We start from the raw sequence: 15,100 nt of genomic DNA on the forward strand, positions 1-15,100 counted from the left end.
ATATACAAAAAATGTTTTTAACAAATTAATGAGGGCTTTAAACAGGGTCTCTTAATAATCCAGCATGAGATCTTTCTGAATGGTTTCTGTGGTAAAGGTAATCATGACAATTTTTCTCTAAAAAAAATATAATTTGAGAATATTAAAGAAGCTACGTAAAAATATCTAAGAAAATCCATATTGAAATCTTAGAAGGGCCTTTGGAACTCTGGTTTTCGAATTTTCAAGAGAAATACTTCTTAAAATAATTTTTGAGAGTATTTAAAATATTCTGTCTAATTCACAAGGGTTTCTATGGTCAAGGTTTGCATTGAACATTTTTTTCTAGAAAAATACAATTTGAAGTTTATTTAAAGCGATTTAAAGAAATAAATTTCAGTAAAAGCATTAATAGAAGCTTTTTAGGTTACTGAAATCAAATATCCAAAAAAAAAAAAATGAAAAGACGAGCCTAGTTTTGAATACTTTCCACTATTTGGAAGGAATTTGAAAAATTAAAAAAAAAAAAAAAATAATATCAGTTATATTGGGGTCCATACGAAGGCGTGGACACCATTCAAATACGAAACTTGAAAAAATCGGTGAATAATAAAGCTAAAATAGTTATAATATTCAAAACTCGGGGTAAAGACATTGAAATTCCAAAAAGTGCAAGAACTTACACCGCAACCAAAAGAAAATAGACTCCAAGTAGCTATAAAGTTGCTTCGCTTGGCCGAGTGGTGAACTGCCGAATTTGGTTTTCTCTATTATTAATAAAAAAATATTCCCAAATTTTCATCAATTATTGTTCATCCACGATTATGATCTTTCAATTGATAAAGTCTTTGGTCCATGGAAAAAATCTAATTTGAGTCCTTGCGAAAATATTTCTTTTTTTTTTAAATCCATTTTATTACCTTGGAAAAAAAATATTCCTAAAAAATCCACACCTTCCATGGGGAAAAATTATTTTTTTCACAAATCCCCATCCATGGCTCCTTAAAACATAAAATATTCCCATAAATATCCTTGACATAAATGACATATGGACCACTAATTAATACACCACCCTCCTTATCCCATATTAGTTGCATTGAAATATGTCAATGCTTCCGTTGTTGTTGTTGCTGCTAAATAAGCGTTGAACTGTAAAGATTGCTGCTGTCGCTTGGCCATAATATATTTGCCCATGGTCAAGTGTCGTCTGTCCTGCTTGTTTAATATCACATTTCTTTTATAGTTCGGTCCATATGTCTTCTTTAACTTCTTCTACTTCTTCATAAATGTAGTTGTGGTGGTGTGCCGGACCATCAACGTCATGACGGCGGCCATGTAAGTTTGCCATTTCGAAGACGACAATATCTCCAAGATATTGTCAACTGTCAGTTATGGCTAGGCAAGTAAATCTTCCCACGCCGGAACGGTGTTAGCAATGGAGGTGTGTGGGTGTGTAGGTGTGTGTGGGTGAGTGTTACTTTGACTTATTACAACAAAGTTTTTTTTTCTCGCCACAGATGAGGGATCCCTTGCCAGGCTAAGACGACGATGGAGAACCAAAAAACAATATGTCATTGATATTCCACAGATGTCGACAAATGATTTAAGCTGCTGCTAAGCTTTAGGCTTAGAAATTGAGATTTTTTCCTTTCCTCAGCATGGCTCTCTACGATTCTGGCAACTATTCCTGCCTCCCACCTTCCTCCTGAGTTCCAAGGACAACATTGGTGACGTTGCCAATGCTGCCAATACTGAAGGATGCTGAAACTTTTTATATAGTTTTTCTTCTTCTTCTTTTCCTCATCTCTCCCCCTCCCCCCAGATTCCACTTTTAGCTCGTCAGCTGGGGAAAAGTTTTTGACATACAATTTAATTAAGGAAAATCACTTGCTCCCGAAAAGCGACAACGTCACTCAATAGCGAACGGAGACAGACAGCCACCAACCCGGGCAGGCCAAGGGTGATTATTGGCATAGTTGGGGTGGATGCACAGGATAACTTCTACTATGTGGTTAGTCCTGGTGGAAGGATAAGATTAAGTAATGTCAAAGATTTTGGATGCGACCCAAGTCGGAGGGGGAAAAAAGTTTGGAAAATGGGGGGGATTTGCGGTGCTTATTGGCATTGTTGTGGGACCAAAAAACAAGGAGGAATACTCCAATTAAATTTGGTTAACAGTTAAAGAAATTATAATTGGGAAAATGAAAACTTATGAAAAAAATTCTGGAATAATGGACAGCAAAGGAAAAAGAAAATTCTAAAAAAATCAATTTTTAAAATAAAATAATCAATTAACGTGGATTTTTTAAAAATATTTTTTCAAGGCCTAACAATAAACGTGGATTTTTTAAAAATATTTTTTCAAGGCCTAACAATAAACGTGGATTTTTTAAAAATATTTTTTCAAGGCCTAACAATAAACGTGGATTTTTTAAAAATATTTTTTCAAGGCCTAACAATAAACGTGGATTTTTTAAAAATATTTTTTCAAGGCCTAACAATAAACGTGGATTTTTTAAAAATATTTTTTCAAGGCCTAACAATAAACGTGGATTTTTTAAAAATATTTTTTCAAGGCCTAACAATAAACGTGGATTTTTTAAAAATATTTTTTCAAGGCCTAACAATAAACGTGGATTTTTTAAAAATATTTTTTCAAGGCCTAACAATAAACGTGGATTTTTTAAAAATATTTTTTCAAGGCCTAACAATAAACGTGGATTTTTTAAAAATATTTTTTCAAGGCCTAACAATAAACGTAGATTTTTTAAAAATATTTTTTCAAGGCCTAACAATAAACGTGGATTTTTTAAAAATATTTTTTCAAGGCCTAACAATAAACGTGGATTTTTTAAAAATATTTTTTCAAGGCCTAACAATAAACGTGGATTTTTTAAAAATATTTTTTCAAGGCCTAACAATAAACGTGGATTTTTTAAAAATATTTTTTCAAGGCCTAACAATAAACGTGGATTTTTAAAACTATTTTTTCAAGGCCTAACAATAAACGTGGATTTTTTAAAAAATATTTTTCAAGGGTTATTAATAAACGTGGATTTTTTAAAAATATTTTTTCAGGGTTATTAATATACGTGGATTTTTTAAAAATATTTTTTCAAGGGTTATTAATAAACGTGGATTTTTTAAAAATATTTTTTCAAGGGTTATTAATAAACGTGGATTTTTTAAAAATATTTTTTCAAGGCCTAACAATAAACGTGGATTTTTTAAAAATATTTTTTCAAGGCCTAACAATAAACGTGGATTTTTTAAAAATACATTTTCAAGGCCTAACAATAAACGTGGATTTTTTAAAAATATTTTTTCAAGGCCTAACAATAAACGTGGATTTTTAAAAATATTTTTTCAAGGCTTAACAATAAACATGGATTTTTTAAAAATATTTTTTCAAGGCTCATCCATAAACGTGGATTTTTTAAAAATATTTTTTCAAGGCCTAACAATAAACGTGGATTTTTTAAAAATTATTTTTTCAAGGCCTAACAATAAACGTGGATTTTTTAAAAATATTTTTTCAAGGCCTAACAATAAACGTGGATTTTTTAAAAATATTTTTTCAAGGCCTAACAATAAACGTGGATTTTTTAAAAATTATTTTTTCAAAGCCTAACAATAAACGTGGATTTTTTAAAAATATTTTTAGAAGGCCTTACATAAACGTGGATTTTTTAAAAATATTTTTAGAGGGCCTTACATAAACGTGGATGTTTTAAAAAATATTTTTAGAGGGCCTTACATAAACGTGGATTTTTTAAAAATATTTTTAGAGGGCCTTACATAAACGTGGATTTTTTAAAAATATTTTTAGAGGGCCTTACATAAACGTGGATTTTTTAAAAATATTTTTAGAGGGCCTTACATAAACGTGGATTTTTTAAAAATATTTTTAGAGGGCCTTACATAAACGTGGATTTTTTAAAAATATTTTTAGAGGGCCTTACATAAACGTGGATTTTTTAAAAATATTTTTAGAGGGCCTTACATAAACGTGGATTTTTTAAAAATATTTTTAGAGGGCCTTACATAAACGTGGATTTTTTAAAAATATTTTTAGAGGGCCTTACATAAACGTGGATTTTTTAAAAATATTTTTAGAGGGCCTTACATAAACGTGGATTTTTTAAAAATATTTTTAGAGGGCCTTACATAAACGTGGATTTTTTAAAAATATTTTTAGAGGGCCTTACATAAACGTGGATTTTTTAAAAATATTTTTAGAGGGCCTTACATAAACGTGGATTTTTTAAAATATTTTTAGAGGGCCTTACATAAACGTGGATTTTTTAAAAATATTTTTAGAGGGCCTTACATAAACGTGGATTTTTTAAAAATATTTTTAGAGGCCTTACATAAACGTGGATTTTTTAAAAATATTTTTAGAGGGCCTTACATAAACGTGGATTTTTTAAAAATATTTTTAGAGGGCCTTACATAAACGTGGATTTTTTAAAAATATTTTTAGAGGGCCTTACATAAACGTGGATTTTTTAAAAATATTTTTAGAGGGCCTTACATAAACGTGGATTTTTTAAAAATATTTTTAGAGGGCCTTACATAAACGTGGATTTTTTAAAAATATTTTTAGAGGGCCTTACATAACGTGGATTTTTTAAAATATTTTTAGAGGGCCTTACATAACGTGGATTTTTTAAAAATATTTTTAGAGGGCCTTACATAAACGTGGATTTTTTAAAAATATTTTTAGAGGGCCTTACATAAACGTGGATTTTTTAAAATATTTTTAGAGGGCCTTACATAAACGTGGATTTTTTAAAAATATTTTTAGAGGGCCTTACATAAACGTGGATTTTTTAAAAATATTTTTAGAGGGCCTTACATAAACGTGGATTTTTTAAAATATTTTTAGAAGGCCTTACATAAACGTGGATTTTTTAAAAATATTTTTAGAGGGCCTTACATAAACGTGGATTTTTTAAAAATATTTTTAGAGGGCCTTACATAAACGTGGATTTTTTAAAAATATTTTAGAAGGCCTTACATAAACGTGGATTTTTTAAAAATATTTTTAGAGGGCCTTACATAAACGTGGATTTTTTAAAAATATTTTTCAAGGGTTATTAATAAACGTGAATTTTTTAAAAATTATTTTTCAAGCCCTAATTATAAACGTGGATTTTTTAAAAATTATTGTTCTACGCCTCTGCTGTGTAAATACAATATTTTATTTACAAACAATTCATTGCCTATCTACCCTGACCCATGACCTCGAGATTCAAAACAAACTGCTGAGTATTTGAGTTGTTGTTTTGTTCTCAAGAGAGCTCCCCTAAGCCACCACACGCTTATCACTGGGAAATCTTCTAAATTCAATATTCAGTTGTAATTCGATTTCAAAACTGTAAACAAATCATCGATTTCAGCACGGAAGAAAAATGAAAATCAAACATTGGAGCCCATTGCTGGCCATTGGAATTTTTATAAATTTTGTGGCCTTAGCAACCTGTCTGGATGGAGATCTGCAACAATTAAAGCTGATAGAGGCCTCGATGGATGCCGGAATGGATCCTTGTGAAGATTTCCATGCCTATGCCTGTGGCCGTTGGTCCCAAGTCAATAAGGGGTTCCATGTGGATTTGGAGGAATTGTTGAAATATAATTTCACCATACGCCTGATGGAGCTGATGATGGGGAGATATCCCAAGAGCGTGTTGGAGGGGAGGGAGGAGAAGCAGACAGCCATGGAAAAGGCTGCCGTGTTTTTACATTCCTGTTTGAAGGTCAAAACTGTGGAGGTTACCAAATACTTGGAGGAAATTAAACCTGGTAAGGGTTTGGAATGGCCATTGATGGCTGAGAGTTCGGCAGGAAATTGGTCGGATTTTAATGCCTTCGAGTTGCTGGGCCAATTGCAGAGTTATGGCTATGCCTCGGATATTTTGGAACAAACCACGGTGCGCAGAAATGGTAGTATTTTGACGGTCTTGACAATACCCGATGTGGCCGATTTCGATGAGGAGGGTATTGGGAAAATATTGAGAGACTTGAGACTACCAGCCGATGCTGTGAGCCAACAATTGCAGGAGTTACGTGGCACCCATGACTACTGGCAGGCTGCCTATCGGGACTATGGCGATTTTGGGGAAAGTGAAAATCTTTTCTCCCACAACGATATACGACAATCCAATCCCAAATTGGAGGGATTTTTGAATCATGTCCTGCCGCCCAAATTAAGGGAGCCCGACTCCTTGGTGGTAATCCCTTTTTGGGATTATCTGGAATTTTTACTCTCCCAAAATTGGCAGTCGTCGGAGGAGAATCAAAAATTTGCCAATTATTTAATGGTGAAATTTTTACTGCATCTGAAGAAGTCCACCAATCCGATTTGTTTGGAGACCACTTTGGAGAGAATGCATTTGGCCTATGATTATGTATTCTACGAGAACTTCTATGTCCCCCAAGGAAGGGCAATTAACAGGGACCTCTCCCAGCTGAATAAAATTATTTCGAAAAGTTTCCATTGGACTCTCCATGAAAATCGCCTCAACATAAGCTCCCAGCAAATTGAGGCCATCAGGCAAATGTTGTCGAAAATTACTCTCAACATTGGCAATTTACCGGAGAACCTTAGCCCCACAACTCTAGAGAAATTCTATGCCCTCCTGCCAGATTTGGATATCAACAACTTTTATGCCAATGACTTGAAATTAATGCAACATCGGACCCTGGAGCCCATAATATGCCCAGCCACCTTGGATTGTAACCCGAAATTGGCCACAGCTCCCAAATATCTACCCGAACAAGATTTACTCATCATACCCTTTGCCTCGCTACACCAGCCCGTCTATCAGGCCAATATGGATCCCCTTTTCCAACATTCCTCCCTGGGTTTTCTGCTGGCCCATGAGTTCACCCACAACATAGATCCCAACGGGCTCATTACCGATGACATGTATGGCCATTTATTTGTCAGCATTATGGACCACCCTAATATCAAGGCATCGATAAAATGTCTAAAAGCCCAGCAGCCCAGCAGCAACGAAGTCAGTGAAACCATTGCTGATTTAGTGGCCGCCCGTCTGACCTACCGCTCATATCTAAGGGATTATAATCGGCAACCCAATTTCTCCGCTCTGCCTTGGAGGCAATTATTCTTCCTGAATCTGGGGCAAATGTTATGCTCGAAGCCTTTGTCGAACAATGGAAAGCGCTTAAATCACATTGCCATGAACATGGCGGCATTCTCGAGAGCTTTTCAGTGTCCGCTGGGCAGTAAAATGAATCCGGAAATTAAATGTCGTTTTTATTGAAATAAAAAAATTAATAAAAAACAAAAATAAAATATTTTTAAAAAATCCACGCCAAAAAATATTTTTAAAAAATCCACGCCAGTGTTTGGCCTTTGGAAAAATATTCTTAAAAATCCACGCCAGTGTTTGGCCTTTGAAAAAATATTTTTAAAAAATCCACGCATGTTAAAAGTCATTGAAAAAATATTTTTAAAAAATCCACGTCTATTAAAAGTCCTTGAAAAAATATTTTTAAAAAATCCACGCCTGTTAAAAGTCCTTGGAAAAATATTTTTAAAAAATCCACGCCTGTTAAAAGTCCTTGAAAAAATATTTTTAAAAAATCCACGCCTATTAAAAGGTTCTTTCAGAAATATTTTTAAAAAATCCACGCCTTTGATAGAGTCCTTAAAAAAATATTTTTAAAAAATCCACGCCTATTAAAAGGTTCTTTCAGAAATATTTTTAAAAAATCCACGCCTTTGATAGAGTCCTTAAAAAAATATTTTTAAAAAATCCACGCCTTTGATAGGGTCCTTGAAAAATATTTTTAAAAAATCCACACCTGTGTTTGGTCCTTGAAAAAATATTTTTAAAAAATCCACGCCTGTTAAAAGTCCTTGAAAAAATATTTTTAAAAAATCCACGCCTGTTAAAAGTCCTTGAAAAAATATTTTTAAAAAATCCACGCCTGTTAAAAGTCCTTGAAAAAATATTTTTAAAAAATTCACGCCTGTTAAAAGTCCTTGAAAAAATATTTTTAAAAAATCCACGCCTGTTAAAAGTCCTTGGAAAAATATTTTTAAAAAATCCACGCCTGTTAAAAGTCCTTGAAAAAATATTTTTAAAAAATCCACGCCTGTTAAAAGTCCTTGAAAAAATATTTTTAAAAAATCCACGCCTGTTAAAAGTCCTTGAAAAATATTTTTAAAAAATCCACGCCTGTTAAAAGTCCTTGAAAAAATATTTTTAAAAAATTCACGCCTGTTAAAAGTCCTTGAAAAAATATTTTTAAAAAATCCACGCCTGTTAAAAGTCCTTGAAAAAATATTTTTAAAAAATTCACGCCTGTTAAAAGTCCTTGAAAAAATATTTTTAAAACATCCACGCCTGTTAAAAGTCCTTGAAAAAATATTTTTAAAAAATCCACGCCTGTTAAAAGTCCTTGAAAAAATATTTTTAAAAAATCCACGCCTGTTAAAAGTCCTTGAAAAAATATTTTTAAAAAATCCACGCCTGTTAAAAGTCCTTGAAAAAATATTTTTAAAAAATCCACGCCTGTTAAAAGTCCTTGAAAAAATATTTTTAAAAAATCCACGCCTGTTAAAAGTCCTTGAAAAAATATTTTTTAAAAATCCACGCCTGTTAAGGTCCTTGAAAAAATATTTTTAAAAAATCCACGCCTGTAAAAGTCCTTGAAAAAATATTTTTAAAAAATCCACGCCTGTTAAAAGTCCTTGAAAAAATATTTTTAAAAAATCCACGCCTGTTAAAAGTCCTTGAAAAAATATTTTTAAAAAATCCACGCCTGTTAAAAGTCCTTGAAAAAATATTTTTAAAAAATCCACGCCTGTTTGAAGGTTCTTAAAAAAAATGTTTTAAAAAATCCACGCCTATGATAAGGTCCTTGAACAAATATTTTTAAAAAATCCACACCTGTATTTGGTCCTTGAAAAAATATTTTTAAAAAATCCACACCTGTATTTGGTCCTTGAAAAAATATTCTTAATTTTTTTTGAAAATATAATTTTTAAAAATCCACGCCTATTTTTAGGTCCTTGAAAAAATATTTTTAAAAAATCCACGCCTTTGATAGGGTCCTTGAAAGTATAATTTTAAAAAATCCACGTCTATTTTTAGGTCCTTGAAAAAAAATTTTTAAAAAATCCACGCCTTTGATAGGGTCCTTGAAAAAAAATTTTTAAAAAATCCACGCCTTTGATAGGGTCCTTGAAAAAATATTTTTAAAAAATCCACGCCTATTATAAGGTGCTTGAAAAAATATTTTTAAAAAATCCACGCCTATTATAAGGTGCTTGAAAAAATATTTTTAAAAAATCCACGCCTTTGATAGGGTCCTTGAAAAAATATTTTTAAAAAATCCACGAGTGTTAAAAGTCCTTGACAAAATATTTTTAAAAAATCCACGCCTTTGATAGGGTCCTTGAAAAAATATTTTTAAAAAATCCACGAGTGTTAAAAGTCCTTGAAAAAATATTTTTAAAAAATCCACGCCTTTGATCGGGTCGTTGAAAAAATATTTTTAAAAAATCCACGCCTTTGATCGGGTCGTTGAAAAAATATTTTTAAAAAATCCACGCCTTTGATAGGGTCGTTGAAAAAATATTTTTAAAAAATCCACGCCTTTGATAGGGTCGTTGAAAAAATATTTTTAAAAAATCCACGCTTTTGATAGGGTTCTTGAAAAAATATTTTTAAAAAATCCACGCCTTTGATAGGGTCGTTGAAAAAATATTTTTAAAAAATCCACGCCTTTGATAGGGTCGTTGAAAAAATATTTTTAAAAAATCCACGCCTTTGATAGGGTCGTTGAAAAAATATTTTTAAAAAATCCACGCCTTTGATAGGGTCCTTGAAAATATATTTTTAAAAAATCCACGCCTTTGATAGGGTCCTTGAAAAAATATTTTTAAAAAATCCACGCCTTTGATAGGGTCCTTGAAAAAGTATTTTTAAAAAATCTAAGCCTGTTTGAAGGTCCTTAAAAAATATTTTTAAAAAATTTACGTCTGTTAAAAGTCCTTGAAAAAAAATATTTTTAAAAAATCCACGCCTTTGATATGGTCCTTGAAAAAATATTTTTAAAAAATCTAAGCCTGTTTGAAGGTCCTTAAAAATATTTTTAAAAAATCCACGCCTATGATTAGATCCTAGAAAAAATCCACGTTTATGGTTAGGTCCTTGAAAAAATATTTTTAAAAATCCACGTCTATAATTAGGTCCTTAAAAAATTGAAAAAATTGACGCCTGTTTTAAGGTCCTTAAAAATATTTTTAAAAACTCCACGCCTGTTTTAAGGTCCTTAAAAAATATTTTAAAAAAAATCCAAACCTATAATAATCCACGCATATAATAAGGTCCTTGAAAATATGTTTTTAAAAAATCCTTTAAAGTATATTTTCCAAAACTCCACACCTATTTTTGGTTCTATTTTTTTTTAAATATCCTTTTTGGCATCTCAATTTATTTTTAATTTTTTTAATATCAGATTAGATTGGAATTTGGCCATAACTACATTCTATTTGACCACACCTCAATGTATTCAAATAATTGTTATGAATATTTTCTCCCTCCCAAAATTGACAATTTCAAAAATTTTATTATTGTGGACAAAATGATTACACTTTTTTGTTGTTGTTTCTGTTGTTATTACATTTTCCAAAAATGTCAACAATTTAATAATTTTTTGGCCACAAAAATAGATATTAGGAAATATTTCTATTTTAAATTGAATGCTGCATACCGCAAGCTAAGGATTGTTAAAATTGTGACAATATTTTGATTATGTTTGTATTTCGATGCGTGTATGTGTGTGTGTGCACGTATGTGTGAGTGGAATTTTCATAAAAATTGCTAACCAATGAATATTATTATAAATGAATAATTTTAATATTAGCTAAATTTTTAATTTGACGTTATGAACATTTTGATATTAGATTTTTTCAGGATGTTTACAATGGAACGCACACACACACACATACATGCATGTTCACGTACAGAGAGACAGTTTTACACATGTATGCGTTTATGCGTTCGTGTTCACTGAAGTTGTAGCTGCATACGAATTTCAAATTAAATTTAAATATTTTTTGTAGACAAATATTTTAACAGTTGTAATAACAAAAACACCATGGACCACCAAAACACACACACTCAGCGCACTCACACATATACACATACATGCAAACATTTAATATATGCATAAAAATAATGATAATAATAATATTGCTACCGAAAAACTACTTGAAAAACAAAATTTGTGGTGACATTTAAATGGCGCGGTACATAAGCGGGGTGTGGTATGAAAAGGAGGGTCAAAGAGGCTCACTATAGGAGGGGATTTTTTAAAAATATTTTTTCAAGGACCTTATCATAAGCGTGGATTTTTTAAAAAATATTTTTTCAAGGACCTTATAATAGGCATGGATTTTTTAAAAATATTTTTTAAAAACCTTATCATAAGCGTGGATTTTTTAAAAATATTTTTTAAAAACCTTATCATAAGCGTGGATTTTTTAAAAATATTTTTTAAGGACCTTATCATAAGCGTGGATTTTTTAAAATTTTTTTTTAAAAACCTTAAAACATTTTTGATTTTTTAAAAATATTTTTTAAAAACCTTAAAAAAATTTTGGTTTTTTAAAAATATTTTTTAAAAATATTTTTTAAAAACCTTAAAACATTTTTGATTTTTTAAAAATATTTTTTAAAAACCTTAAAACATTTTTGATTTTTTAAAAATATTTTTAAGGACCTTAAAACATTTTTGATTTTTTAAAAATATTTTTAAGGACCTTAAAACATTTTTAATTTTTTAAAAATATTTTTAAGGACCTTAAAACAGTTTTGATTTTTTAAAAATATTTTTAAGGACCTTAAAACATTTTTGATTTTTTTTAAAAATATTTTTATTTTTAAAAATATTTTTTGCGGACTTTTAAACAAGCGTAAATTTTTAAAAATATTTTTAAGATCCCGAAAACGCGCGTTGATTTTTTAAAAATATTTTTTCAAGGACCATAAAATAGACGTGGATTTTTTAAAAATATTTTTTCAAGGACCATAAAATAGGCGTGGATTTTTTAAAAATATTTTTTCAAGGACCATAAAATAGGCGTGGATTTTTTAAAAATATTTTTTCAAGGACCATAAAATAGGCGTGGATTTTTTAAAAATATTTTTTCAAGGACCATAAAATAGGCGTGGATTTTTTAAAAATATTTTTTCAAGGACCATAAAATAGGCGTGGATTTTATAAAAATATTTTTTCAAGGACCATAAAATAGGCGTGGATTTTTTAAAAATATTTTTTCAAGGACCTAATTATAAACGTGGATTTTTTAAGAATATTTTTTCAAGGACCATAAAATAGGCGTGGATTTTTAAAAATATTTTTTCAAGGACCATAAAATAGGCGTGGATTTTTTAAAAATATTTTTTCAAGGACCATAAAATAGGCGTGGATTTTTTAAAAATATTTTTTCAAGGACCTAATTATAAACGTGGATTTTTTAAAAATATTTTTTCAAGGACCTATCAATAGGCGTGGATTTTTTAAAAATATTTTTTCACGGACCTATCAATAGGCGTGGATTTTTTAAAAATATTTTTTCAAGGACCTATCAATAGGCGTGGATTTTTTAAAAATATTTTTTCGAGGACCTATCAATAGGCGTGGATTTTTTAAAAATATTTTTTCAAGGACCTATCAAAGGCGTGGATTTTTAAAAATATTTTTTCAAGGACCTATCAAAGGCGTGGATTTTTTAAAATATTTTTTCAAGGACCTATCAAAGGCGTGGATTTTTTAAAATATTTTTTCAAGGACCATATTTTAGGCGTGGATTTTTTAAAAATATTTTTTCAAGGACCTCATTATAAACGTGGATTTTTTAAAAATATTTTTTTAAGGACCTCATTATAAACGTGGATTTTTTAAAAATATTTTTTCAAGGACCTCATTATAAACGTGGATTTTTTTAAAATATTTTTTCAAGGACCATATTTTAGGCGTGGAATTTTTAAAAATATTTTTTCAAAGACCCTATCAAAGGCGTGGATTTTTTAAAAATATTTTTTTAAGGACGTTATCATAGGCGTGGATTTTTTAAAAATATTTTTAAGGACCTTAAAATAGGCGGGGATTTTTTAAAAATATTTTTAAGGACCTTAAAATAGGCGGGGATTTTTTAATAATATTGTTAAGGACCTTATAATAGGCGTGGATTTTTTAAAAAATATTTTTTAATGGCCTTATCATAGACGTGGATTTTTTAAAAAATATTTTTTAATGGCCTTATCATAGACGTGGATTTTTTAAAAAATATTTTTTAATGGCCTTATCATAGACGTGGATTTTTTAAAAAATATTTTTTAATGGCCTTATCATAGACGTGGATTTTTTAAAAAATATTTTTTAATGGCCTTATCATAGACGTGGATTTTTTAAAAAATATTTTTTAATGGCCTTATCATAGACGTGGATTTTTTAAAAAATATTTTTTAATGGCCTTATCATAGACGTGGATTTTTTAAAAAATATTTTTTAATGGCCTTATCATAGACGTGGATTTTTTAAAAAATATTTTTTAATGGCCTTATCATAGACGTGGATTTTTTAAAAAATATTTTTTAATGGCCTTATCATAGACGTGGATTTTTTAAAAAATATTTTTTCAAGGACCGTGGATTTTTTAAAAATATTTTTTCAAGGACCCTATCAAAGGCGTGGATTTTTTAAAAATATTTTTTCAAGAACCCTATCAAAGGCGTGGATTTTTTAAAAATATTTTTTCAAGGACCCTATCAAAGGCGTGGATTTTTTAAAAATATTTTTTCAAGGACCGTGGATTTTTTAAAAATATTTTTTCAAGGACCGTGGATTTTTTAAAAATATTTTTTCAAGAACCCTATCAAAGGCGTGGATTTTTTAAAAATATTTTTTCAAGGACCCTATCAAAGGCGTGGATTTTTTAAAAATATTTTTTCAAGGACCCTATCAAAGGCGTGGATTTTTTAAAAATATTTTTTCAAGAACCCTATCAAAGGCGTGGATTTTTTAAAAATATTTTTTCAAGAACCCTATCAAAGGCGTGGATTTTTTAAAAATATTTTTTTAAGAACCCTATCAAAGGCGTGGATTTTTTAAAAATATTTTTTCAAGGACCTTATAATACGTGTTTTTTTAAATATTGAAAATATTTTTTTAAAACAAATTCTATTTTTGCAACTCCCCCTCGTCGACTATAAATTCAGTCTTTAGTAAAATGACAACATTGAACAAACCATTCACAACTATTCTCATGCATGTGTGACCACCGTGTTTGTGTAATGGTCATGATTTTCTAGCTGGACCTTCACACTCACCCTCACCCCTACACACACCAACAACTATCCTCCAAAAAAGTCATCCCTATTTGCCAACACAAAACAATGAAATGCATTTTTACAAATGCGTTTACATTGTTGAGATGACATGAGGACCTGATTCGGTATCCTGCCTGGTGCCCAGGGATATATATGTGTGCGGGTGCTTTTTTCTGGTTATTAATGTCATCAAAATAATTGAATTTAATAAATTACCTCATTATGCTGAATTTAGCAGAAATGTTATAAAAACGCAAAACCGAAGAGAACAGAAGCTAACAACGCCCTGGTCAAAAAGTTATGACCAAATTAAAAATTATGGGAAAGTAAACGTACACACACGCACCCCTGAGGACCACAATGATGACAATAATGGTACAACACATGTACAGGCCATATAGAAGTAGTTTTGTCCTTTGAGGTACAATGCACAATGGCAGACATAAATATAAACACACCCACACATTCGCACATTGCAGAGCGAAAAATGCATGGTTTTCAAGTTTGGACCCACACACACACACCACCGCAACTATATCGCTGGACACCAAAAACGTTTATAATACCCACTTTACACGTTACTTAACAAACATCCACCACCAACACACTCTCAAAGTGGTCATTTTTCAAGCTTTTTTCCGCTTCTATTTCCGCAACCCTCCATGATGGTGAGAGAGATTTCAAATCCTAACAAAGGATCACATGGCAAACACAGTCGGAGACAAACATTCCGCTTTTGGTTTTTT

General features: G+C 30.4%; 1 protein-coding gene across 1 annotated transcript; it reads left to right on the forward strand.

Moving 5' to 3' along the window:
* Window positions 1–5,326: 5,326 nt before the first annotated feature.
* Window positions 5,327–7,298, forward strand: LOC101901660 (endothelin-converting enzyme-like 1). The gene has a single exon (XM_005191346.2). The coding sequence runs from the start codon at window positions 5,394–5,396 to the stop codon at window positions 7,266–7,268; it is 1,875 nt and encodes a 624-aa protein (XP_005191403.1). The 5' UTR covers window positions 5,327–5,393; the 3' UTR covers window positions 7,269–7,298.
* The last annotated feature ends 7,802 nt before the right edge of the window (window positions 7,299–15,100 follow it).

This window comes from Musca domestica, unplaced genomic scaffold, assembly GCF_030504385.1.
Source record: "Musca domestica strain aabys unplaced genomic scaffold, Musca_domestica.polishedcontigs.V.1.1 872, whole genome shotgun sequence".
NCBI lineage: Eukaryota > Metazoa > Arthropoda > Insecta > Diptera > Muscidae > Musca > Musca domestica.